The sequence below is a fragment of the Orcinus orca genome, chromosome 12, assembly GCF_937001465.1.
Source record: "Orcinus orca chromosome 12, mOrcOrc1.1, whole genome shotgun sequence".
Lineage (NCBI taxonomy): Eukaryota > Metazoa > Chordata > Mammalia > Artiodactyla > Delphinidae > Orcinus > Orcinus orca.
Genome location: NC_064570.1, coordinates 67227015 through 67254750, shown reverse-complemented (window position 1 = coordinate 67254750; position 27736 = coordinate 67227015). Strand labels below are relative to the sequence as shown.

General features: G+C 48.5%; 1 protein-coding gene across 1 annotated transcript in view; it reads right to left on the bottom strand.

Moving 5' to 3' along the window:
* Positions 1 to 13421: 13421 nt before the first annotated feature.
* The window catches only part of RNGTT (RNA guanylyltransferase and 5'-phosphatase), a 246728-nt gene continuing 232413 nt past the window's right edge, over positions 13422 to 27736 (bottom strand). Inside the window, exon 15 of the mRNA XM_033418832.2 lies at positions 13422 to 13677. Coding sequence (XP_033274723.1) covers positions 13672 to 13677 — 6 coding nt within the window. The 3' untranslated portion in view covers positions 13422 to 13671. The remainder of the gene's footprint in view (positions 13678 to 27736) is intronic.

The following is a 27736-nucleotide window of genomic DNA, read 5'->3' as shown; positions in this document are numbered from 1 at the left end:
AGGAGGGCTTCTCTACTCTATCATCTGGGACCATAACCCGAAGGACTCCCACCCCGACCCCAAATTCCCACCAAGCAGAAACTGGAAAATTGCTGAGGTTTTAGACGTATGAATGGGAGAGCATGGGACTGAAAGATACTTTAACTCTTGCGCTCACTTAACTGTTACCATAGGAGGGTTGCCAAAACCAGGGAGGATTAAGTCAATTCAAAAGCTTTTAAAAAACATCTCTACTGACCTTTCCCCCAGAAAATGGCCAAGGAGAACACTGGTTCTGATTTTAAAATCTTAACTGTAAGTCTCTTAAAATGTGTGCAAATAGTTTCCCTAGCATGCAAATCTGATCTTGAGACAGAATTAGACAAATATCCTAGGAACTAATTGGGTTAAATTTTGTGTTCTGAAGTTTCACATTTTTCTTAAACAAGAATATAGCATATTTATTAGTGAAAAGGTGAGCCACTACTTTCTGAAACTTCTGCTTGAAACAAGGATGCACGTGTAAGCTGACACAGCTGTGTATTTGTGTGTCTGGTGAGATGTAGGAGGAGAAAGAAGAAGAAAGAATCATTTTCAGGATGCTCATGGTTTCCGAGAATACTGAATTTAAATAGTCTCAATACAATCCAGCTAAAGCATTAAGTATAACTTCAGTGTTTTAGACGTGATGCTGTTTGGGTCATAAATGAACCTGCTGGACCAGAGCCAATGGAGGTAAGGGGAAGCTGGCACTATGCCCAGCATCTCCAAAGAGATGCTGAAAATAAATTAGGAAAATAAGTGTTTTTCCTTTCTTTCCTTTCCTTTTCTTTCCTTTTCTTTTGGGTCACCTTAGAATATTGGCTTGAGGCCACAGTCTCTTTGGTAGCTAAGGGGTTGATACGAAGCTGCTCCTCCCTTCTTCCTTCAGTAAAATGTAGGGAAATGCTGTGGAAGTTGAATAGTGTAGAAGTTGGGAAAGGGGGGAGGTGAGAAATGGATACAACTGGACACTGGAAGAGAAAAAACTCCAGGGTCTTTATTAGAAAATATGTCTTTTATGGAGAGAATAATCAAAGGGAGTTGGGAAATAGACAGAGACCCACCGGAAAGATTGTGTGTCCTTAACTTGGAACACTAGAAAGAGAGACAGAGCCAGACAGGGTGACAGGAGCAGCGTGGGTGGGGAGAGGCCGTGGTCAGCTGTCCCCAGTAGAACCCTCATCCACCCAACCTCCCCATCCCAGAGAAATCAAGATGGTGGCCCACACCCAGCCTAGATCTTCACAAGCTGGATGAGCCAATCAGGGGAATGAAAGGAAGCCCACTGAGACTTGACTAGAAGAAGGAGATGAAGAACTCCTCAGCTTTCAAACAAAAAGAGAGTGCGGAGGAGAAAACTGCATGCTTCCGCAGCACTGCCCTTAACCCTGGGTGAGATGAGCCCGCCAGGGCCCACACTTTACAGGGCCCCATATACTGGTTCACCGATGCATTGTCTGATAGACACTGTCTGATAACAGCAAATGCAAAAACAAACAAACAAATAACTGGCTAGCCACCCAGGGTCAAGAGGTGCACTTCAGTCAAATAGATTCGGAATCAAGTCCTCAGACCAAACTGTTAAAAACCCAGACAAAAAAGGAATATACTCAGAGTCAGAGGCTGGGGGCTCCATGGTTCTGAAAGGCTGGAGGCAAAACGAACGTTCAGGAGCCCCAGGGCCCTGACTCTGTGTTCTGGAAGACAGTCAAGGATAAATGTGACTGTCCCTCAAATGGAAACGCATGGCTGCTTAAGTAACACCTTCTGGTACGGTGATGTGAGCTCAGGTCTGAGGTCTGTACAGCAGCAAGAATTGATGGGGACCTGGGTGTGTGGACAGTGTTGCCAGGAGCTGTGTGTCCCACAAGGAAACCCAGGGCCACAGGAGGCCACCCAGAGGTGTGCCATCTCTTCTGCCCTGTGTCCCCTCACAATTCTTAAGACTTTGTATTCTTGGCTGATCAAACCAGGAAGCTACTGGAACCCCACTGTGAATGTGAGTGTGTTGGGGGTAGGGGTGGGGGTCTCTTTCAGCCCATCTCTAACTCGCTTGACACATTACATACCTTCCCTTGAAAAAAGGTTACCTAAGAAAAACGAGTGTAATTTCTGGAGCAAGAAATCAGAAGTCTTTCGGATTTATCCTCTCTCCAATTCAAACATAACGCTATTCACCACTACCTAAGGTACTTCGGTTTCTTTGCCTGAAAAGTAAAGTTGAGCTTACAAATATTTTTCCCTTCCATCTCAAAGGAGGCTGTGAAGTTGAACTAGAAGACGTTTATGATCGCCGATGAAAGGTACTCATTAAGTATAATTGCTATCATTACCTGAGTCTGTTTTTAGTTTCCTCATTTTTTATATTTAGAGATGGCATGATATGGTCCACAAGAACTCCAGCATTAGCATCCTTACCCACTTGCCTGCATACCTGGGCCTGTCCTGGACTAGAAGGCGGGTATGTCAAAGCCTTGGATCCCTGGGCACTGGGGCTCATGGCAATGCTAGATCCCATGCTCCGTTCGGTGCTACTTTCTGACAAGCATCAAATTACATTCCAAAACATATGTACCAATAGCTGGCTTGCTGTGGGTACAATTAGTCACTTTCTCAGAATGAGGAGCAAAGGGCTAATTGTTCTGCAAGTGGACAATTGCTGCTGTAATTATTAGCCCCTGTAATTTTTCATCCATACATAATTGCATATGCAGATGAGGAGAGCTTGGGCTGTCTTCTTGCAGTTCCACCCAAGAGGCCGTTCATTGTTATGCTCAGGGTTTTTTCCACTTGTACTGGTCACGGTTGAGCTTTTCCGTGATTGTCTTTTCTTACTCCGTAAAATATCAATGCAAAAGCAGTTTTTAAAAAGTTTTCCAGAACAATTTAAATACTGAATCAGCCCTCTAGTCGCTGGGTTTGTGTTAAATGTAACTTGAGTACTTAACAAAGGCAAGTCTCTGGCTGAAGTTTATGGAATCATAGAAAAGAATGAAGCTAGCAATTTCCCCTCAGCTCCCAGTATCTGCTCTCCCCTGCAGTCTCGGCTCTTCTCAAAATCTCCAAGAAAAGGAAACTCACAGTCTCTCTTTGGAACTTCATTTCAGTGTATGACTCTAACTTTAAAATATCCAAGCCTTGTATGTTCCCAAATTGAACTCAGGAGTTCTAGAATCATCGTGGTGGCAGTGAATTCATTGTTAGTTTCTTGGAGCATGCTGGGACCTAATTTGTTATACCTATGTTTGTAGCCAGAAACCATCTTGAGAGGTAAATGAATCTATTTTAGGTTTCTATGTTAAGTTTTTTTGTTTGTTTGTTTGTTTGTTTTTTTTGTGGTACGCGGCCCTCTCACTGTTGTGGCCTTTCCCGTTGCAGAGCACAGGCTCCGGACGCGCTCACGGACCCAGCCGCTCCGCGGCATGTGGGATCCTCCCGGACCGGGGCACAAACCCGTGTCCCGTGTCCCCTGCATCGGCAGGTGGACTCTCAACCACTGCGCCACCAGGGAAGCCCCATGTTAAGTTTTAAAGAAAATGCTTTTGGAAGCAGCTGATCTTTTTCCTGAGGCATTTGGCCAAAATCCACCCAGCTTCATTTCACCTATATCTGCAAATCCTCAGCTCAGGGCAGAAATGTCTGGGTGATAGAGGAAGTTGTGAGGAGGACTTGTCTCCTTCCAATTTGCAAAGCTGCTTAAGAACTCCTTGTACCGAAGGGCATCCCACTGTTCCCCTGTTCCTGGAGCATGGCTGGTGGTCCTAGACAAACACCCATGGTGTGGCAGGCTTCTCTTCAGATGAAAACTCTGAATACTCAGAAAAATTCTTTCCAGCTTTGTGAACTCTCATGATGCAATCAGTCACAAAGCTTGGTAATGCTGGGAAAGGCAAGATTGATTTAAAGGATTTGGGGAGAATCGTGCCATTAGGCAATGCTTTTTTTTTTTTTTTAAATAAATTTATTTATTTATTTTTGGCTGCGTTGGGTCTTTGTTGCTGCACGCGGGCTTCCTCTAGTTGCATCGAGCAGAGGCTACTCTTCGTGCGGTACGCGGGTTTCTCATTGCACTGGCTTCTTTTTTTGCAGAGCACAGGCTCTAGGCACGTGGGCTTCAGTAGTTGTGGCTCACGGGCTCTAGAGCACAGGCTCCATAGTTGTGGCACACGGGCTTAGTTGCTCTGCAGCATGTGGGATCTTCCCGGACCAGGGCTCAAACCTGTGTCCCCTGCATTGGCAGGCGGGTTCTTAACCACTGAGCCACCAGGGAAGCCCTAGGCAATGCTTTGATTTTTCTTTTTCTTATTCTTTCAGTGGTTCCAAATAAAAGTGAAACTCACTGAAAGATATAATATCTACCTGCTGAAGTTGAGAAAGAGGCTCCGGTGAAGTCATTTGTAATTAAAGGTAAATCTGGGACTTCCCTGGTGGCACAGTAGTTAAGAATCCGCCTGCCAATGTAGGGGACACGGGTTCAAGCCCTGGTCCAGGAAGATCCCACATGCCGTGGAGCAACTAAGCCCATGCGCCACAACTACTGAGCCTGCGCTCTAGAGCCCGCGAGCCACAACTACTGAGCCCCACGTGCCACAACTATGGAAGCCCGCGTGCCTAGAGCCCGTACTCCGCAACAAAGACAAGCCACCGCTATGAGAAGCCCGCGCACCACGACAAAGAGTAGCCCCTGCTCGCTGCAACTAGAGAAAGCCCACGCAAAAACAAAGACCCAACACAGCCAAAAGTAAATAAATAAATAATAATACTTTAAAAAAAAAAAAAGGTAACTCGGCCTGCACATAGACAGCAAATGTGCGCCCACATGCCTGCAGATCCTTCTGGAAGACTCAAAATAACATTCAGCTGCTCCCTACCTCATGACCCCTAAGAGCTGTGACCTGAATCACTTCCCCCCATCTAAGAATGTTAATAACCACTGTGGAGATCATGCATTGCATTTCCAGTGCCAAAATCCCCCTTCTCTCCTGCTCAAAGAGGATCCTAAATGCACCACATTTGCTTTTTTATGAGGATGCATTTGCCAGTCAGCCTCAATGCAAGCCCAAGTGCTTCAAAGGCATTAATAAAGGGGTGGTAATCTCAAGAGCCTTATTTTTGTCCCCAGTGTTCACCCCAAAAGGAAATGTGCTTCTTACTAATAATAGAGGATGTGACCAAAAGCATTCAGTGTATTTATCTGTTCCTAGTTCATTTGCCAAGGCTGATGTGCCCCATCAGAGCTCTTTTAGAAAGGCTAAAACAATTAACCTCTTTCTCACTTGCCCTGCCAAACGCTAAGGTCTGGCAGTTCTTGTTCAGGAGATTTAACCAAAGATCAGCCCCTCCTCCCCTGACACATAAACCAAGTTAATGCATAATGATGATGAGAGCTAACATTTACTGAGCTGGGTGCCAGGCACTGTGTAGTCCCTTACATATGTTAACTCATTTCATCCTCGTGATGACCCCGTGAGGTAGATCCCATTCAGATCCCCATTTATCACTGTGGACACTGAGATACAGAAGCGTTAAGAAACTCGCCAGAAATCACACAGCTGGTCCGGATGCTGCTCTAGAGAGAGACACTGCTCTTGGTCACTAGAGATGCACCTCTGAGTGGATGCTGTTGTACGTGTTAAGGTGATGTAGGCTGATGCGTTGCCCTCCAGTTGGTATCAAGGACCACGAGACTAAGAAAGGGCCATCCTGGCTTCTCCCTATTCCTTAAGACCCATGATCCCCTTATGCTTCCTGCTATCATTTAGCTCATTTGTGGTTTGGCTGGATTTCTGACTTCCAAATCAGATGTGCTAAAAAAATAGCCTTGGGCCCTGGTCCAATACAGATTCTTCCAGATTCACTTAGAAGTCTCTGAGTCAGTTTACAATAGAGCACATGTATTAGACGGACAAGCTCATTATCAGATGATATGTCTAAAGAAATAACAAGAACCACACAAGAGCCAGTCACATCAGATTTACAACCATCAGGCATTTGTCAACAATAGTCCCCAAGTCTAGGGCTCGTTGGTAATCGTGCATGAACTGTGTAATGCTAGCAAACAGGAAGGCAGTTCCAGATAAGCCTTGCTGCCATGTACTTCCATCTCTTGTGATTTGGCCCATCTCCATATACCATATATTACTGACTTTTTTGGTTAATCTATATATACGTTTCTTTATTATTTTTAAATTAGTTTTCAGAAGCTATCAGCCCTTGGAATCATCTGATGGGCATTTGTTACTGTTGTTTTGTTTCTTAAACAAAAGCTAAATTAAAAAAAAATTTTTTTTATCCTGATAAAACTCTTATGCCCTCATTTTTAATGCCTTCAGCAAGCTCTGTATAAGGCAAGGAGCTGAAAATAGAATTTGGCACTGAACAATATTCTGTAACATGAAAACTCTTCCCTTGTGTAAAAAAAAAAAAATTGTCATAGGAACATTTCTCTACATTCAGTTTGATAACCGAAGCCCAAGAAAATGCAAAAGGGGATGCAAATTTCTGTTCCACGTGTTTTCCTGGGTACGTATCCCTATCACGACCCCTGTCCTCCTCCTGCAGTCAGTAAAGCCCTGGCCCTGGCCGATGCCCACCCACTCCCAGCTCAAACTCTGATCCAGAGGAGGGATGGGCTCTGCTCTGAGTGAAGAACGGCATCGCTCTGGGTTGAATTCATAGTAGTTGTTAATTTAATAGTGGGTTAGTTCGTCGAACTACTTTTGGCCACAGAATGTTTTCCTCCTTATAAGAAGCTTGTAAGCAATATGTAAAACATCTTTGTGGGTCCCCAGCCTATAGCCTTGCAAGTTTCCTTCTCATAACTAGTACTGTTTCTCTTCAGGTTAATTAATTCAACGAGCAACCAGCAATCTACCTTTAGCTTAAATTTCATTGGTTTCCAACTAAAAACAAAAGAAGAATCCAACGTTTGGTGAGTGGCCCAGTCAACCACTTCCCTTGCCAGGAGAGTTTTCAACAGGTGCAGCCACTCTCTGAGGGCCCAGAGATGCAAATTTTGAGCAAAAAAGCCTGTTATCCTTCTGCCTTTGGCTCCCCTCTGGCTCCTGAAATGACTGTGTTTAACCAGAGACTTACAGATCACGGAAGATGATTTTTTTTCTCCACTCCAGGCAGAAAAAAAGCACAAGCCCAGGTTTATCAAAAAGGCAATTTCCCTCAGTACTTTAATTAAATGTTAACCTTTCTGTGAAGAGTTATAAATTGCATTAGAACATAAACGTCAACCGACGACATTTGAGACCTGAACAGAACTTATGTAATGTTTCCAATAATTAGTGTGTCTATTCCAGACGTCAGTTAAAAGTTCAAAACCTTGATATGTGGGTGTCACCAAAGAGAACAGTGAGAGCCACACACTGGGGTCCTCGGGGAGAATTTCCAGAAAGGTAACACATTTTGACCAGAATTAAAGCAGACTTCTGGCCTAAAGATCTGTTTTCTTTCTGCTCTCCTGGGCCTCCCAGACGATTGGGGAAATCTTAACAATACTAGACGCGTTTACAAGTCAGACTCAGTCCATTTTTAGAGTGAGTCAAGATTTATAATGCTCTTTTCCTTTTCCTTAACAATCTGAGAGCCCCGGACTGACACCCTTCACCTTGGAGTGAGGCTATCGCTTGTTCTAATCTCCCCCATTCCTCCCAGCCTGCTGACTGGTACACAATGGCTTTTCCCTTCCATCTGGCTGACAGATGCCATAAACTGCACATGACTGTGTCAGCCGCCAAGTCAGGGCATCGATAACTTCCATGGGACAAAGTTGATAATCACCTCTTGGTATAAAATGGTCTTTTAGAGAATTAGATAAATGTGAAACTCTCCGCAAGGTCAGGAACATCTTCCAAGGCCACCACCCCCGCTTTGACGGCATGATGGCCTGACGTGGACATTTGTTTTCAGGCCTATGATTCCCACACCCTATGTCCCTCTGCTTTATCCCAGGCAAAAAACTGGGCTGCAGGAAGGCCTGTTGGTCACACCCTTAAACCTGAGCAGGACAGTGCTCTGGGAGCAAGGCCTGCCTCTCAGGGTCAGGCCTTCATGTCCTGTTCTGAAATCTGCTGACCCCGATGAATAAATAATTCATCTCTCTCCGGTAGTGTCTCTTTTTACAGAGATCTCTGTGACAGAGCTTTGACGGTAGCAATGTTCATCATGATTGCTCATCCACAGAAGTAAGGAGAAGACCTGGGGAGGGGAGAGGGAAGCCCCAGCATGACTCCAGAATATCATTCCACACCTTCACGGTCAACGTCGGAAAGTGTTTGAACAAAGGAAATAAATGAAGGTATAAGGTCTCTGCACGGGCAGTTGCTGGAAGGGTCGGTTTGCTCTAGTCTAAGGCTCGGGCAGGACCACATCCTGGCTCGTCAGCAGAGATCCTGGTCTTCTAGACATTCTTTCAGCTGGTCCCGTCAAGAGGGATCCTATTTTTAATGGTAGTAAAATACCCATGACGGAAAGCTGACCATCTTAGCCACGTTTAAGTGTACAGTTTGGTGGCATTAAGTACATTCACACTGTTGTGAATGTCACATGTCACCAGCCACCTCTAGATCTTTTTTCACCTTGAAAAATGGAAACTCTGTACATTGAACAATAATTCCCCATTCTCTGACCCTCTCCCTTTCAACCACCATCCTACTTTCTGTCCCCATAAATTTTACTATTCTAAGTACCTCCTATAAGTAGAACCACACCGTACTTGTCTTTTTGTGACTGGCTCATTTCACTTACCATAATGTCTTCAAGGTTCATCCACGTGGTAAACATTAGAATTTCACTCCTTTTTAAGGCTGAGTAATACTCCATTGTATGGATATACCACACCTTGTTTATCCACTCATCTGTCAGTGGACACTTGGGTTGCTTCCACCTTTTGTCTGTTGTTCATAATGCTGCTATGGACATGGGTGAACAAGCAGCTCACCTTTTAAAACTACATTTTTAAGAGTTTCTCTGGATTTTAGTATGAAGACAGAAGCAAAGGGAGGCCGGGGCACCTGGGAAGTAAACTACCCATCCCTCACCCCTGGCCATCAAAGGGCTCCATCCTGTGTTCTTTGAGTGTCCTATGAAGCAGAGATTTTTATCCCCATCTCATACTGAGAAACTGAGGCTCAGAGGGTTAATTAAGTTGCCCAAGGTAACATAGCTAGAAAGGGGCTGAGAGTCAACCCAGGTCTGACTCCACGGCCCCTAACCCGTCTGCTGTCTCGTGCTGCCTCCTGAAAGTGGGGCAAAGCTGGACCCGGTGTGTGTGAAGATGGGGGGCAGGCAGGAGGCTGAAACTCTGTCCCTCCCTCCCCTGTGCCTAAGGAACAAACATCATTATTATTATTATTATTTTTAGAGCCAATGGAAAACAAAGAAAAGTACAGCAAATGGAGCCTACAGGATGCAGACAGGCAGCCTGACTCTCAGATGAGAACACACTTAGCTATTTGTAACAAGGCTGAAAGCGGGGACAAAATCTCAAAGTCTGCAAGGAATCGTGGCGCAAAAGGGACCAAATTGCAGGAAGTATTTCAAGGCCGTGAGTGGACAGCAAAATGGCAGATGAGTTTTAGGAGGGAAAATGCCGGGAACTGCACTCAGAGAAAATCACCCAAACCAGACTAACAGGGGATTGCTTTGAGCAAGGAGGTCAGGGTGTGTATGGGCTGAGCTGCCCAGTGCCCCTCAGCAGGGGAAGGGAGCAAAAAATACCGACATCTTGGGCTTCCCTGGTGGCGCAGTGTTTGAGAGTCCGCCTACCGATGCAGGGGACACGGGTTCGTGCCCTGGTCCGGGAGGATCCTACATGCCGCGTAGCGGCTGGGCCCGTGAGCCATGGCCGCTGGGCCTGCGCGTCCGGAGCCTGTGCTCCGCGGCGGGAGAGGCCACAGCGGTGAGAGGCCTGCATACCGCAAAAAAAAAAAAAAAACCAACATCTTTGAAAAAGACATCATTCACAAAGCAGAAAAAAATAAAACAACAATAAACACCCTTACCGAGGTGGAAAATAAGGCTTGCACTGAATGAACAGATCCCGCAAGGGAAAGAGTAGTTTTTCTTTGGAAATACCAGGGCTGCCTGTTGCAGGCACCGAAATGGTCAGTAAAATTTTGAGCATCATCAAAGCAGCCCGAGAACACACCTCCTCCCACACCCCTGGACCACTGCATGTGCCTTCCTGTGGCATCTCAGGAAAGCGGCGTAGATATGAGGAGATGCAGGGTTGAAACGGGAATGAGTGCAGGAGCCTGGGGTTTTCTCACAGACCAACGCCCTCCCTCCTTGAAGGGCTGACCATGAGATCGGGGAAGATAACGCTGTCTCTGGACAGGTTACATCCAGCAGCCCCCTGGCCCGGGCTTTGTTTTATGTTGCTTGTCTGTTCATTGTGAGGGCACAGGAAAGGGAGGGGATGGGAGGAGATACTTTGCTATTAGGTCTTCAAGAATCTTTGTGGAGTTTCTCTCTGAGACCAGGGCCAGGATGTGGCTGGACTCCCAAGTCATATTAAAAACCCCCCATGCCGTTCCAACCAGACCTGGCCCTGGCTCGTGGGTCCACAGCTGCCGGGTGAGGGGTCCTAGGCTGAGCTCAGAGAGGGGAAGGATCTCCCTGCATTCTCAGGATCTGACCTTTGAGACATTTTACTGAAATTTCTAAAACCACAGCAACGCCTCTGCTGCCTGAAACAAGTATCTCAGGTAAGGACAGTGGTGGAGCCTGTGATTTCTGGGTCTTACTGGGTCCATGCGTTGGGACCACCACCGTCCTCGCCACCAAGCACTCAGAAGCAGGGCTTCCCTGGCCCCCAGGTCTGGCACACGAGCCCCACACAGCCCTGATCCAAGGGCCAGGCCCTAAGCTCAGTATTGGGTGGCCTCATTCCAGGCTCCCAAGGGCCACTCCGATCTGTACTCAGCTCCCAGGGAAGGGGCTGCTCACGACCTGGGTGGGGAGTGGTGGGGAGCAGGGGGCTCCGGTCTGGGGAAAGAGAGGGAGTGAGGGCAGGAGATAGGTGGGCATGAGGGCCCACTGGGGAGTGGGGAAAGTGTATTGTGGAGGTAAAGCTAGGCAGCCAGCCAAGCTCCCTCCGTGCTAGCGGGGACTGACGGGGGTCCCCGCGCAGTAGTGCGGCTCCCGCACTGCACGAAGGCGCCCCCAGAGGCCGGGAGTGGAGGTGGAGCTGCGCACAAAGGTTGCGTGCCGGGCCCCAGCCCTGCCCAGGGCTGTGCTCAGCGGGAGGATACAGACGCTCTCGTAATCACGCAAAGATGCAGCAAAGGCAGGTGGGCTTCTCACCAAAGGGACGCTCAGTACATGTCGCAGGAATGACTGTGAGTCAGTTGATGAGAGCGCATGCACCCCCCTTCCTCTGGGGAACACATGGGTAACACACAATAAGCGGCACCTCTGCCTGGGCTTTGCTAGGCTAACTCTGGCTCAGCAAAGCCACATCCTCGGCTGGCAGTCGGGGAGAGTGTTCTACGTGTGCTGGGCTCATTATCCACAGGGCAGGTACCCACCTGTGGGGCTGGGCATCAGGCCTTTGCCTTCATCCCAAGTCTAGCTGGGCGGGACCGGTGCATGCAGAACAGAGCATCCTTTCCCTGACCGGGGCAGCCAGCCCCGTTCTCTCTCCACCCATAGCATAAGATTCCCTCCCTGCCATTAACCAGCCGGCTCCCAGGGGGCAGGGGGCAATCCCCTCCCTGTGGCCGCTGCACAGGGATGACATCTAAGGACCATTCAAAGTGCAAGGGGATTGACCCCGCTCCGCAGTGCACTTTCTGCTTAATAGGAACAGCTGGTCAGTGAAGTGTTTGCTAGCAATTTAACAAGGCTCAAACAGCGAGAGGCATCTGCCGATAAATCAAAAGCAGCGCCCAGCTAAATGAGGTTTAATTTAAATTCCTATCTCGAGCGAAAGGGGAGCATAATTGTGCCTTCCAGTTGTATTAGTACCAGCAAGGCCCGGGCCAGATCGGCTCGCTGCCCACCCCTGGCCGCCCTGGGGTGTGATGGCCCCAACAAGACTAAACTGTAAAATAAAGCCAACTACCGAGGGGGCAGGGGAGGGCGAGAGGAAGGAGATAATATGTCATTTCTTGCAGAAACAAGCCAAACTTTACTGTATTCGGAAGCCATAAAACTCATCACGGCCAGAAGCAAGTCCACTGTGGCTGCCCCATTAGAGCAGAGGACAGGGGCCCAAGGGCAAGGGGGCAAATGAGCCCGGCAGGGAGAAGGACGCATTCCATGGACGTGTCACCAGTCAGAGCCATGATGACACCCAGCAAGAGAAGAGCTGCTTTCTCCTCATTGTCTCCTGGCACAGAGATCTGGACACAGACTTTGCAACCTACACACACGTCCTCCTCTGCCTCGAGCCGTCCTCAGCCTTGCACGTTCACCTGTAAACCCCTAGCTCCCAATGCATTTGATTCTCCCCTCCCTGCACATCCCATTTCTCTTTAAAATCAGAGCCTGGGCTTAACATCAGGCAAAAAGCCGGCTGCTGTCTAATGCGTCTTCCCTGCGAGTGCCTCAGGAAATCAAGCAGTGAGTCACCAAAGATTTGTCCTTCAAGGAGTCCTATCGCGGCGGCCCTGCTCGCACGTTTCATTTCACGGGGGCCAGAGATGCCTTCCCCGCGGGCTGGGTCTGGAGGGTGTCGTAGGAGCTCCGTACCCAGGACCTATTAGGCGGAGGGAGTGACTCAGAAAGCCTTGGGGTGGAGAAGCAGGTGCCCCCATGCCCACGGATGCCAAAAGTACGGCCTAGAGTTCACGCACAGTCAGTCCTCACGCCCTCATCCTTCTCAGGGCAAAGTCTATCCTCTCCCTCTGCTCCACACTCCTCTCAGTTACGCTTCCTAACTTTGCTCTTCAAACACGTCAGCACCTGTTCTCTGGAAATCAGCACATGTTCACTGAGGACAGGGGCCCTGCCACAGTGACTTCGTCCCCGTTTGTAATAGGTCCCAAGGCTCATAGGCCAGGGCAAGACCTCACCCAGGAGTGTATCTTTTAGGAATTGTGTATGACAACTAGTAAGAGCAAAGACGAGAAGTTTATTTTTCTCTCACGTTAAAATTCACAGATGGCAGTCCAGGGCTGGCATGGCAATGTGCATCAGAAACCAAGGCTCCTTCCATCTCTTGCTTCTGTATCTTTTTTAAAAATTAAACTATAGGTTGATTTACAATATGGTGTTAGCCTCAGGTGTACAGCTTCAGATTCTTTTCCATTATAGGATATTACAAAATATTGAATATAGTTCCCTGTGCTATAAGTAAATCCTTAGTGTTTATTTTATATATAGTAGTGTGTATCCATTACTCCCATACTCCTAATTTATCCCTCCCCCTCCCCTTTCCCCCTTGGTAACCATAAATTTGTTTTCTGTGTCTGTGAGTCTGTTTAGTAAATAAGTTGATCTGTGTTATTTTTTTAGATTCCACATGGAAGTGATATCATATGATGTTTGCCTTTCTCTGCCTGACTTACTTCACTCAGTATGATCATCTCTAGGTCCATCCATGTTGCTGTAAATGCATGGTTCTGTATCTTTAGCCACTGGCTTTCATCCTGAAGGTCACCTCATGAGCAGAGATTGATGCTGGAACACCAACTATCACATCTGGATTCCAGGTAGGAGGCAGAAGAAAGAGGGAAGGGATATTTTTTTTAAAAAAGGAAAAAAAAAGGCACTTCACAATTGCCTATTTTGTAAGTTTTCTCAGAAGTCCCACCCAATAACATCTCTGTATATCTCACTGGCTAAAACCTAGTCACGTGGCCACACCTAGATACACAGGAAGCTGGGAAATGCGGTCTATTAGCTGAGCACATTGCCACCTCCCGCAATCAATAGGGCTGGGCTGCCTCTACAAAGGAAGAAGAGGAGAAGGGATTGGGGCTGGCATTAGCAGCCTCTGCCACCATAGGCTGCATCTCGGTTTTGCTTTACCGTTTGACAGGTCTTCCTGTGAGGTTCTGTGGTTGAGACGGTAACACCCAGACTGGGTAACCAGACAGTCTGGGGGGATCCCGTCTAAGCAGCATCTCAAAGGCAGTTGTGATGACGCCAGCTGGGACGGAAATCTAGTGACCATCACAGGACCTAGTCCTGACGGCAGATGTTAATAGTGGCTTGGATGCAGACTTCCAGAAGGCAGGATCTTTGCCCCACTGACGAGGGACACATATAAAAAACCCGAGCAAATGTGACAGCATCTATTCGAGCACAGAGGGGAGAGTGTCCAGGGCAGCAAGGGGACACATAGAGCAAGTTGCCCTGGATTCTGAGCCTGGGGTTTTTTCCTGGTCCCTATACCCTCCTGAGCACAGCCTTGACATCTGTTGGTGTTTAAATACATATAGGTGCCAAAATAATACATAAATAACATTTTTTGCACAAACTTTGTGTTTGGCGAACACACGCTAATTGGTCAAAATTAGGCTTAAGCACCAAGCACTTCCCTGGTGGCGCAGTGGTTAAGAATCTGCCTACCAATGCAGGGGACACGGGTTCGAGCCCTGGGCTGGGAAGATCCCACATGCCACAGAGCAACTAAGCCCGTGCGCCACAACTACTGAGCTTGCACTCTAGAGCCCTCGAGCCACAACTACTGAGCCCGCGTGCCACAACTACTGAAGCGGGCGTGCCCAGGGCCAGTGCTCTGCAACAAGAGAAGCCACAGCAATGAGAAGCCCGCGCACCGCAACGAAGAGTAGCCCCGGCTCGCCGTAACTAGAGAAAGCCCCCTCGCGGCAACGAAGACCCAACACAGCCAAAAGTAAATAAATAAATTTACTTTTAAAAATTAGGCATCAAGTCCCACACATTGGTCTTCAATAACGTCCACGAGAGCAGCAGCTGGAAGAAGCAAGTTAAAGATGCTACAGCACCTGAAAGGGATCCTCCAATTCTCACACACATATTTTTTGAGCACGACTGTGTTTGTTTGAACTGCTCTCACAACATTCTTCCAGAAATTGGGTAAATTTGATGGCCCAAAGGAAAGAGAGGCGGGAGAGGGTCCTTCAGCCCTGAGTTCCAAGCTAAACCAGGGACGCTGCATGTTTATTTGCAGAGCAATGCTCAGAAAGGGTGCCTGTTCGGTCTTTTGTTTTTTGCTTTTTATTTTGAAATAATGTTAGACTCACAAGAAGTTGCAAAAATAGTAGAGAGTTCGTTGGTACCCTTCACCCAGGTTCCTCAAATTATAACATCTTACACAACCAGAGCACGTTATTTTTTTTAATATTTATTTATTTATTCGGCTGCACCGGTCCCAGTTGCAGCATGCGGGATATTTAGGTGGCGGCATGCAGAAGCTTTAGTTGCGGCACATGGGATCTAGTTCCCTGACCAGGGATCGAACCCAGGCCCCCTGCATTGGGAGCTCGGAGCCTTAGCCACTGGACCACCAGGGAAGTCACCAGAGCACATTTTTAAAACCAGGAAAAGGATATTAGTACAATATTATTAACTAAAACTACAGACCGTATTCAGATTTCACCAAGTTAGCACATGGATATACTCATGTAAACGCTATCCTATTCAGGATACGGAGGTGTTCTGTCCCCAGAGTGAAAACCCTTTGCCTATCCTTTTAGGGCCCTCCCCCTGGCACTCACTGATCTGTTCTCCATTACTATAATTTTGTAATTTTAAAAATGTAATATAAACTAAGTCATATAATTTGTAAACACTTTAGGGTTCTTTTTTCACTGAGGATAATGCCCTCAAGATCCAGCCAAGCGATTGTATGTATCAATAGTTTCATCCCTTTTTTTTTACTGCTAAGTAGACCCATGGCATGAATGTACCACAGTTTGTTTAATCATTTACCATTAAAGAATGTCTGTTTCCAGTTTTTGTCTGTTACAAACAAGGTTGCTATAAATATTCGTGTACTACTATAAACATTTGTGCATAGGTGTTTGTGTTTGATGAGCTTTCATTTATCTAGGATAAATACCCAGGAGTGTGATTGCTGGGTCACGTGGTAAGTATATGTTTAACTTCACAAGAAAATGGTTTTCCAGAGTGGCCTCACCATTTTATATCCCACTAAGCAGCGTGTGAGAGTTTCAGTTGATTCCCATCCTTTCCAACAATTGGTATTGTCAATATTTTTAATTTTAGCCATTCTACTTCGTGTATAATAGTATCTCCTCATGGTTTAATTTGTAATTCTCTAATGGCTAACAATGGTGAACTTCTTTACGTATGCTTATTTGCCATTCACATGTTCTATCTGGAGAAATGGCATTCAAGTCTTCTGCCCACTTTCTAATTACAGACAGTCCCTGACTCAGGATGTCTCAACCTAAGATTTTTTGAGTTTACGACGGGGTGAAAGTGACACATGTTCAGTGGGAATTGTACGCACGAGTTTGAATTTTGGTCTTTTCCCAGGCTAGGGACAGGCAGTACGATGCTGTCTGTCACAAAGCCCCGTGGTGGGACCAGGTAAGAATGGCGGGATTGGAGATACACAAACCGTAGCCAGTCTTCAATTCACAGATCACTCCGTTTCTTACACACAATTAACACGCAGCACAGGTTAGTCAAAGTAGAGAAAATAGAAAGGGGTAATGTACCGACCGCTCCAAGGAGAAGTCCCGAAAGGAGGCATCTCAGCACAGGCAGCGGTCTCTGGTCCTTCCCTCGGCTCCAACAGGAACTCGGGCAGGTCCATCTGGAACAGCTCTCAGCAGCGTGGAGTCGGGTCCTCCCGTGAAGAGCTCAACTCCGTGGACTCTTTTTAAGGAGTCTGCCAGTACGGTGTAAGGTTACACCCCTGGGGTCTTGCCTCTCTAAGTCACTCCTTCCTTTCCTCTGACTTATGTTGCCAAACAAATATCTTATGTAAAGTAACACTCTTCATTTATCCCTCTGAGACACTCGCGGTCCTACACTGGACGTTTCAAAACAACTAATGTGGAAGTTTACCTTGACCGCTGTGACTCTTTTGAACCACATAACATAGCTTAAAATAGCTTAACTCCTAAAAGTTTCACGCAGGATGAATAGGAATCCTAACACGAACGGAATCGCATGATAACATATACTGTCTCCTGATGCTGGACAGAGGCAGCCACTCCCTGTCAGCCACACGATCACCAGGGTAAACACCCCATACACTTAACAACCATTCCGTACCCACACAACCATTGTTTTTTCACTTTCGGGACATTACTCAATAAGTTACATGAGATAGTCAACACTTTATTGTAAAATAGGCTTTGCATTAGATGATTTTGCCCAACTGGAGGCTAAGGTAAGTGTTCTGAGCACATTTAAGGTAGTTGAGGCTAAGCGATGACGTTAAGTGGGTTAGGTGTATTAAATGCATTTTTGTCTTAACGGTATTTTCAACTTGTGATGGGTTTATCTGGATGTAACACAATCATAAGTTGAGGAAGATCTGTACCTTGTTTTACTGTCAAGGTTAACAAGTTCTTGATATATTCTGAACTGTAAATTCTTTGTCAGATATATGATTCTGCAAATATATGCCCACTTACACCACTTTTATTCAACATAGTACTAGAAGTCCTAGCCAGACATTAGGCAATAAAAAGAAATAAAAGTCATCTAAACTGGAACGTAGAAAGTAAAATTATCTCTGTTTGCAGATAATATGATTTTTATGTAGAAAACCCTATAAAGATTCCACACACACACACACACACACACACTGTTAGAACGAATAAATGAATTCATCAAAGTAGCAGGATGCAAAGGCAACACACAAAAATCAGTCGCATTTGTATATGCAAACAACGAACAAGCTGAAAAGGCAGCAAGCAAAACCAAATAACAAGAGCAGAGAAAGTTACAGGAGGAAGCGATTCCCTGCAGATTTGTAGGGAGGAGACTGGCTTGAACCACTCAGCCCAGGAGCTCATCATCACCGCAAAGCCGGCTCTCCGGGGAGGCTGGGTAAAGACGCCCAGCCTTTCAGAGACCAGCCCTTCTGACAAAGCACAGCCGCCTTCCCGAGCAGCCAGGCAAACTCTGCAGAGAAAACGCAGGGCAGCCGCTGAGCAGCCTGAATTGCCATCCAAAGGAGAGGTGGTTTCTCTCCTTCTCTTTCTGCCTGAGCAAGTGGACCCGCATTCCCACTGTTTATGTGTCTTAAAAGCCAACATGTTCAGTGTGTTTTGGGTGTGGAAAATGATCAGCCCACAGCTGGCACGTTGAGATTATGTCTTAGGCGAGGCATTTCCTTCGAGACCGAACCGTTTGTACAGTTTTGTTATTTCAGACCACACGCTGTCTGGCTGCTGAGCAACAGAACAGGAGTAAACGCACCAACATTCTCAGGAACGTGAGAACCAGTTTCGGCGCCTGGTGAGAGTGAAAGCTGGATCTGGGCGGGTGCCAGGCAGAGCACACCCGCCTGCTTCACCCTTCCCCAGGCTCCATCCACGTCTGTGTGGCCCCGGGCAGGGGTGAAGCTTGGGGTGATTGCGTGTCACACACGTGCCCCTTCATCCCCTGCCTGCTTCCCAAAAGGGCTTCCTGCTCCTGCCACAGAGAGCAAAACCTGCTTGGAGTAGAAGGGCAGAAAATGGCCTTTTCCTGAGCCAAACCCCAAAGGAACCCAAACTCCGTGTAAAATATGTGGGCACACTTCCTGTTTTAGTTACCTTAGGAGGGGTTCACGATCCTCTCACACACTCCTGATGCCTCTCCCCTTCCCGTCGTCAATTTCATGGCCTTAGCATGTTTTTCTGAGGGTTAGGCAGTAAGCGTAAAAGTACAGACACACTCATCGGTGAAAGAAATGTAGTTGGCCTACATAAGCTGCAAAATGAACTTCTTGTGTGATGTTTGGTGATTATATCCCTACAGGTGAAGGCTTGAACTCAGGGTACTGGAGAAGTTTTACTCAAAATGGATAGATGTGTGAGTGGGTGGGTGGATGGATGGAGGGATGGATGGGTAGATGGATGGATGGATAGCTGGGTGGGTGGGTGGATGGATGGATGAATGGATGAAAGGATGGATAGATGGTGGGTGGGTGAATGGATGAAAGGATGGAGAGATGGTGGGTGGGTGGATGGATGGATGGATGAATGGATGAAAGGATGGATAGATGGTGGGTGCGTGGGTGAGTGGATGGATGATGAGTGGATAGATGGGTGGGTGGATGGGTAGTTGGATGGGTGGGTGAGTGGATGGGTGGATGGGTGGGTGAGGTAAAAAGAGAACCACAGCAGGCTCAATGGCCCCCTGAAGCCCCTGCCCAGTGAGCGGTGGGGGGAACCTACTAGCCTTCCTGTCTTTAGTGTCCTGTAGGAAAGTCTAGTTCCTCCCTGGCCCTGGCCCTGATGACCAATGCACAAGTGACAACCACGACTTGGAGCACCCTTGACCACACTGTGACATCTGTGTCTCTACCTTAGCAAGAACATGGTCTCTCTCAAGAAAGAAAGATAGTAATAGGAAAAGGACCTCAGCTGAATAAAGACACAGAGCTATTCAGTTTCAAGGCCAAAATCAACCAACTATCACTGCCCTATTCTTATTTTTAAAGTGATTTGTCAGAATAAAAAAAAAAATCTGTTTACTGGCCCTGAAGCATCTCTTCCAATCCCAGCAGGGACAGAACTCGGGTGTTAGAACAGCGTGCCAGGCCGAGCCCCTTCCCAGCCACTGGGCAGCATCCCTGCTCACTTCTCAGACCCTGGATCCTGTTGGGCTTGCCAGTGCGTGGGAGCCGAGCTGGGGTCTGGGACCTGCTTCCAGGCCACCAACCTGAGGTCTGGGGCATCAGCCAGCAGGACCCCTGATGCAAACGGAGCCGTGTAGGAAAGAACTGGACGGCAGGGACTCTGGACAGGGCCCACTCTCCTCTCCCCAGCTCACCAGGGAGCTCTTCGGGCTTCAGATCAGCTCTTCCCCCAGACTTCTTCCAGGTTCTGAGCTGGCAGGTAAGGTGGGCTCGTGTCCCCTGGGGGCTGACCACTGAGTCCCATGGGGCCTTCTTGGGAGGAGCTCCCACACGTTTCCTTTTCCTTCCTCTTTTCATTAGTTCTCCAACCTTATACTCTGTCTTATGCTCTGGTCCTAATTGCTTCCCTCTTTCCAGCATCTGCTGGATGGTAAGCGCGGGGCTAATCTTCCCTATTAATCTGCCCCTGGCTGCCCCTCCACACTCCCAGCCCCTCGGGGGGTCTGCTGGACCCAGCATCCTCCCCTGCGAAGAAGTGATTGGTCCAGATGCTGTCTGAGCTTCCCCCCAGCCCTGGCATTTCCTTTTAAAGGGTGGGTGGTATGTTCTTCCTCAGACCCTCAGAGCCAAGAGCCTGCTCTTCACGCCTTCTGGGCACCGTGGGAGACCCTGGACTGAAAGCAAAACAATCCACTGGGCCGCAGCTCTGCCTGCACCGTCCAGTTCCACCCACGGGAGCCACCAGGCACACGCGGCTCTGGACATTCCCATTGAAAGTAATTAAACTTAACAAAACTTTCAATTCTGCAGTTCAAAGAATCTGAAAAAGAATATACATATAGGGCTTCCCTGGTGGCGCAGTGGTTGAGAGTCCGCCTGCCGATGCAGGGGACATGGGTTCGTGCCCCGGTCCGGGAAGGTCCCACATGCCGCGGAGCGGCTGGGCCCGTGAGCCATGGCTGCTGAGCCTGCGCGTCCGGAGCCTGTGCTCCGCGGCGGGAGAGGCCACAACAGTGAGAGGCCCACATACCGCAAAAAAAAAAAAAAAAAAAAAAAAAAGAATATATATATAAAACGGAATCACTTTGCTGTACACCTAAAACATTGCAAATCAACTATACTTCAATAAAAAAATTTGGAACAAGAATTTTTTTAATTCAGTATTTTAGTCATGATGCCCTCTTGTCAGCTACCCAGTAGCTACCTGTGGCTGGTGGCTACTTTATGGGACGGTGCAGTAAAGCGTTTCTGTCGTCAAGGAAGTTTCCCCCAGATAGTCCTGGAGGCAGGCATGCGGTCTGCGGAGGCCAGGCCAGAAGCTGAATTGTCCTAGGACCTACCTCTACTGCACTGTATTCCTTAGAAGTTAGTTACTCAAGCAAGTCCGTATTCAAGATGGAATAGTGTTAAAGAATTGGTGGGCATTTAAAAAAATCTGTACAGAAGGTAATTCAAAATCTGACACCTTCCACTCCCGTGGCCATCTTGATCTGCATCCTCCACACACTCTTGGGTCCCCAAGGCAGAGACGAGAGCATCTGTCCAGGCTCTTCCCTCCTCACCCTGCACCCATTTGGCACCAGGCCCTGTTGACTCTGCCTCGCAAATTACTCTCACGTTCCTCTCTCTCTATCCCTCCTGCCACTGCCATGGATGGACCTCCATCGTGCCCTCTGGGTCAACTGCCAACCCTCTTCCTCCTTCCCCGGGGTACTAGGACCACCACTGGAATGCACCTCAGACCGTACCATGGCCCTTCACTTTCCTGAGTAGGAATCTGAGTACCAGAGAGGTAAAGGGACTTGCCCAAAGTCACACAGCTGCCTGGAAGCAGAGGCAGGCAAGAACTCAGTGCTGCTGGCCACTGGGGCTGGGCATCTTCCATTACCTCACTGCCTTGAGGGTAAGTCTTTGGATGTTCTTGAAAGGCATTCTCCCACCAGAGGCCTGGGACAGTCTCTCTGCCTTTTTATTCCAAGCCCAAAATATGGTCTCCGTTGCTGGATTTTGCAAACAAATTATTGCTAGAGAAATAAATGGCCACTTTTATTATTTTCTTTATTCCAAGTTACCACTTAAATAGGCATTGCCAGATTTCTGGGTGTCATCATCTCATGAAGGAACTATTCTTGATCTTAAGGAACTTCCGTTCTAAAATTATACAAGACACAGACAGAGAAGATAGACACACACAGAGAGACACTAGGCTTTGCTTTTTTTGGTAAGGGCTGGGGGAAGAGCAGGGAAGGGAGAGAAAATAGAAAAGGATAGAGAAAGATCAGCACTGTTTGGTGGATGAAAATAGCAGGAGAGACGGCAGAGAACTTGAAGGGTTCTGTCCCCAAGAAGAAGGGATTTCGAAGCTGCGCAACTATTTATTTATTTTTGCATGTGGAATCAGCTATTTTATGCAACTGATAAAATCAAGGACAATTAGACCAAATTGAGCTTTAATTTTGGATTGAAAGTGTGATTCTTCCACCAAGAACTCCCTCCCACGACATCTGAAATTACTAACTGCGGAAGGCACCCAGAGCCGTCAGCCTAGACCAGTGCGGGCTAATGTCTGTCAAAAACGTAGACGCTAAGACCCACATGCTCCTGCAGGGGCATTAGAAAGTCTAGACGGCGTGCGGATTACGGCCACACCTCAGGCAGCATTATTCAAAGCACTTGCTTGTTTATAGTTGATTTAACTTTGGAACCGAAGAAGGAAAAGTGACCCCAGAACCCCTGGAGGATCTGGGCTGCTGGCTGTGGGTTTGGGAGGAATAGCGGGTAGGGATGTTGGTGGGACACACTCCGATCAAAAGCAAGATTTCCCTCATAATTTCATTCTCCAAAATGTGCTGAGCTTCCCCTAACCTTGAAAATAAAACAAAACAAACAAACAAACAAACCAACCCACGCTATGACCTCTTTTCTCTTCCCTACATCTCCCTTCCTTTGCTACCCTGGTCCAAGAAGCATAACATCCAAGTTAAAAGTTCAGAGTCTTTCTTTGAGGTCAGACAGTCCTGGGCTGACATCCCTCCTCACCTATCAAGGAAGATCTCTCTGAGCCTCGGGCCATAGCTGCTGAGTACCAGATGGTGATGGTGTCTTGTCCACAGGGTGTGGACAGGATAATGAGATGATGTGTGTAAGGCATTTGACTGGCACAAAGTCGGGGTTCACAAACCATTCGCCATCATTATAGTTATTCCTGTGGTCACACGGTCTCTAGGCCCCTTTCTCCTGGGCCTGTTAACTGATGCTGACGATTTCCCCCGTCTTGGCCGGATTGCCCTTCGGAAGCCTCGGTCCCTGTCGGAAAGCTGAGAGGCAGGGCCGGGACGCGTGTTCCCTCTGGGAGGAGTTGGGGACCCCGCCCGTGCCCCGCGTGGGCCCTCTCAGCCGGACGGAGGAGAGGACAAAGCTTTCCCCGAGTGCCGCAGGCAGGGCTGGGGCAGACAGAGCTCATCGCTGGCGTGTCCCCCAGGCCGGACACGACGACGGGTGAGATGGAAGGCTTGCGGGGTCCCCGGAAGGGCTCGGGGAGCATAAGGGGCCCGTGTCATGTGAGACCCCTGAGCAGGGGACGCGCAGCCAGGCCTTCAGAGTCTGCTTTCAGCTGGTGTCCGGGCTTAAAAATGGTGACGAAGCCCAATTTCAACTTTCCCTCCACCCTCTCTGAGATGCCTCTGACCCTCCCTCCATCAGTCGACCCTGGGTTTGTCTCTTTCCTGCAGGGGAGGGAGGGCCTGGTTGTCGAGAAGGCTCTTGGTGAGATCAGGGGCCTGGTTGTCGAGTGGACTGGACAGAGGGAGGGAAAGGAGGACATGGGAGGGTTTGCTCTCAGCCTTTAGATGGTTCCTCGAGTGGCTGTGTTCATTTGTGCGACTGGGATCGGGCACAGCTCCTGCCCAGAGGGGCTCCTGAGGGAGGGGAGAAGGGGGCTCTAGATAACGAGAGACATGAGCACAGGGCGTGCTGGGAGCCCACAGGAGGAGGGGTCAGTAAAGGCCTCAGGAGAAGGAAAGGTCTGAATTAGGATGTCAAGGGTGATGAGCAGGGGTTACGGGGTCACCCAGGTTGCGGAGGGTAGGACAGTTGGGCATGGTGTGTGTGTCTGTGTGTGTGTGTGTGTGTGTGTGTGTATGTACTGCAGGGTTACAATTCATTTGCGGGTGCGGGGAGGATGTTAGGAAGTGGAGAGGTTGGCAGGGGCCACATCACAGAGGCCCTGAAGGCCCATGTCACAGAATTGGGGTTTTCCCAGGGAGACGATGGGAAGCCCCAGAAGACGCTGAGACCGGCGAGTGCCACAGCAGGACTGCATTTCAGAGCCGCCCATGCTGACTCTGCCCCAGGATGCGTTCTTGGGCCTTGACGGTCACATACCCGGCTGCCACATTTCTGCTTTGCAGAACTGAGGAGACTCAAGGCAACATTTTTTGTTGTTGTTCATGCCATTGCTTAGCAATGGAAGCAAAACAGACTCACCTTCCATGTGATCAGGGGCCCTTTAAAATGTGTTTTTATTTTTTATCAAAGTAGTGCATGTACATAGGTTAGGAAAGCCAGACATGGACACAAGGTGTGTGATAGAAAACAGTTGTCCCTGCCCCCTCTGCCTCCCTCCCAATTCTCATTCCTCAGATACCACAACTTCCTTCTTCTGCTCTTTACCTCTGCATCTGCAGATGGCATAGGTAGAATGCTTTTTCTTTTTTTTCTGTTTTAGATTCATTGTGGAAGGCTGGGCCATTGAGATAGGCTGGGACCTGGGACCTGGGACCTGGGACCCTTTGCTGCAGTGTTTATACAAAGAAACTACAAGAGACTAAAAATAACTGCTTGCATGCGCATGCACAGTTGGGACAAATTATGGACAACAAGATACAAAGAGACCAAAAAAACCCAACTGCTACTTCTGAAGAGCTGGGAGCAAAAGCAGGGGGTCCGGAGCAAAAGCAGGACACTGTGCATGCCCCCCGCACATAACACCACCTAAGGGGTGGGCAAACCACCTAAGCACCCCTCTGGCCTGATCCCTGGACACACCCCTGTCCTCACCCCATATAAGGAAACAGCTCACGCCCCTGCTGCAGCAGGAACCCCAGTAAAGCCTTGCCTGAATGTCTTGTCTGGCCTCTTATCAATTTCTGTTGATTAAGAACCCTGGTCGGTAACACCATCCCTCCCATTTACATACTCTTGCCTCCTCTCCATGTCCTCATTTCCTCAATACAGCGACGTCACACTTTTAGCTAAACCAGGGGCTAGCATGGTGTTTCCAGCACAGCCAAGCCACCTGGTAAACTAGAGCAACGTTTGCTTTTGTTTTGCTTTTTGGTTTCCTGGAGTTAGTCATTGCCAGTTTGTTTGGTTTTCCCAAACAAACTGATTCACCCCCAGCCCCTTCAGCTGAACCCCAACCTCCTTTCATACCTTGGAGCAAAGCAAGCCTTCTGCAGGATCCTTTCTGCTGAGCCTTTCCTCCTGGACCTTCCCTCTCCTGCTCAGGTGGGAGACACTTCTCTCCAGGTGGCTGCCTAGCTGGCACACGGGGGCTTCTTCTCACTCTCAGCCTGAAAAATCCCTTGGCCTTCAGAGCACCTGGGGACCATTTGGGGACGCTTCCTCAGGTAGAAGAAGCTATACAAAACTTTTCTAAAAACTAGGATAATTTTGGATTCCCCCTTTAAGTACACTGGAAATGACTCTTAACCACACACAGGCCTTGGCTTTCTGAGGGTGCAAAATCGAACCCCCTCTTTGGTTTTAAATGCACTAAAGCCCTTGCTCTGCCGGTCTGATTCCTACAAGGGCATGCAAGACACACAGCTGGTAATTTTTCCAGGTGCACACACAGTAATTAAACTGAATGCTATCATAGCCTTTCTAGGTAAAAAGCCCTCCTGGGCTTGTTTTAATGAATAGATAAAGCTCATCTGTAATTAGTACCTTTAGTTATTAATATGCAAAGGAGGCCTGCTGGTATCTGTAATTAGCACCAAATTCTCGATGGTTAAGGATGCTGCCAAAATAGGAAAGTCTGTAATCCTCAAAGTCTCCAGACACTTGAGGACCTCCCAGACCTCACCTCCAGCCTAGCCTCCCCCTCTGTGCTCCCCTCCCAGGTGTCCAGCTGCCTGCCAGACCCTCCTCTCTGTATTCCAGAAGCATCTTGAACTAGTCTAACACTGGACTCAAGTTCTATTCCCTCCCTACACTTGCAGCCCCTTCTAAGAAGCCCAGTCCTGGGTCATGGCCCTTGTCTTTCCCTTGCCCTCCTTCCTCCTTCCCAGCAGGCTCACCTCCTCGGGAATAATACACCCAGGCAGTCCCCTGACCCAGAAACCCATGCCCCCTCATGACCTCTCTTGTCTCCTCTGGCCATCCCACTCATGTGGAAGGCAGCTGCCTCTTCTTCCACGCCCACCCCCTCCCTGGGTCAGGCCTCATCAGTGCTGCAGGGGTGGAAGGTTGGAGAGGGGAGTCTGCCGTGCCTTCCCACGGTCTCCCCACCTCCTTTCTCGGCAGTCCCATCCATTTCCCATGTTGCAGCTAAGCATGATTTTTCCAAAGCACCTCTTCACTTTCATCTTTCAGGTCTCAGCTTCGACACAGTGTCCCCTGGGAAGACGGCGAAGATCCCCGGCTCCCCAAGTCCGATGTTAGTGCCCTACCCACCTCCTCCCTCGGCACCCCTAACTATCGCGTGTAGCATTTAAGCGCTCATATGGTGTTTGCCTGTTCATTTGTTTGCTTCCCTCCTTAAGAACAGGGATGTGTGTCGCTACCCTCATCAACTGACACACAGTAGACCATCAACAAATGCTTTCAAAAGAATGACTGAGTTAGGCTTCTCAGATTTTTTTTTTTTTTTTTTGCGGTACGGTGAGAGGTGCGGGCCTCTCACTGTTGTGGCCTCTCCCGCTGCGGAGCACAGGCTCCGGACGCGCAGGCTCAGCGGCCATGGCTCACAGGCCCAGCCGCTCCGCGGCACGTGGGATCCTCCCGGACCGGGGCACGAACCCGTGTCCCCTGCATCGGCAGGCGGACTCTCAACCACTGCGCCACCAGGGAAGCCCTCTCAGATTATTTTTTAAAGTCCTCTATCAATTCTTGTTATTTGATTAATTTGCCAGCAAACCGACTCCTACCCGCTGCGCGCAAGGGAAACCTTTGTGTTAACCTTGATTGCTTGACCTTGAGCACTGAATTAGGAAGGCCTGAGTGAGCTCTTGTACCCAGTGTTATTGTGCCCCCCCGCCCAGGTAAATGCACAGTCCGCTGTGGGAGGCTGGGTGGTACAGGGGCCAGAGCCCTGCCCCGAGTCAGGAGGGTGGGATCTTCCACTCTCTGGGCTGTGACACCTTGGACCAGCCGGCCTCCCTGGCTCGCCTGGTGGCTTTGGAGTTGCAGGCAGGGGGCCGGCCGATGAAGCCTGAGCCTGCCTCTCCCCACTCTCCCACCCCCAGCTCCGCCACATTGTGTATGATTCTGTCGCTTCCATCACTCACATCTGCAGCCAGCGGCCCCGATGCAGATTAAGTCCTTTGAAGGCAGGCTCTGAAAACACGAGGAAGATATTCTCTTTGGTAGGAACATTCGAAATAACATCTTTTCAAGTGTGTGGAAGATCAGAATATGAATAGGATGGGGGTGCGGCAAGAAGGGTTTGTGAAAGGAGGGGCTGGGTCCTGCAGCTTGCTCTATTCTGAACGGGGGAGCCGGGAAGCTTGCTTTCTTTTCTCTACAAAATGACAAAATCGCTGTGGGGACATTTACAGCCAGAATTTCTTTGACATTTTTAAATCTCCGAAATCACGAAAAAAAAACCCCAAAAAAACATCATAGCATGTGCGTTGGCAAGGGAAAGGCTTTATGTTGTGGGGTTGTCTAAAAGACACCAGCGGAGCCTGGGTATCTCTGTCAAGACTGTTCTCTGAGGATAGTTTCCTGGGCAGCATCTGCATCATGTAGAAGGTGGGGTGGTAAGGACTGAGCACTTCC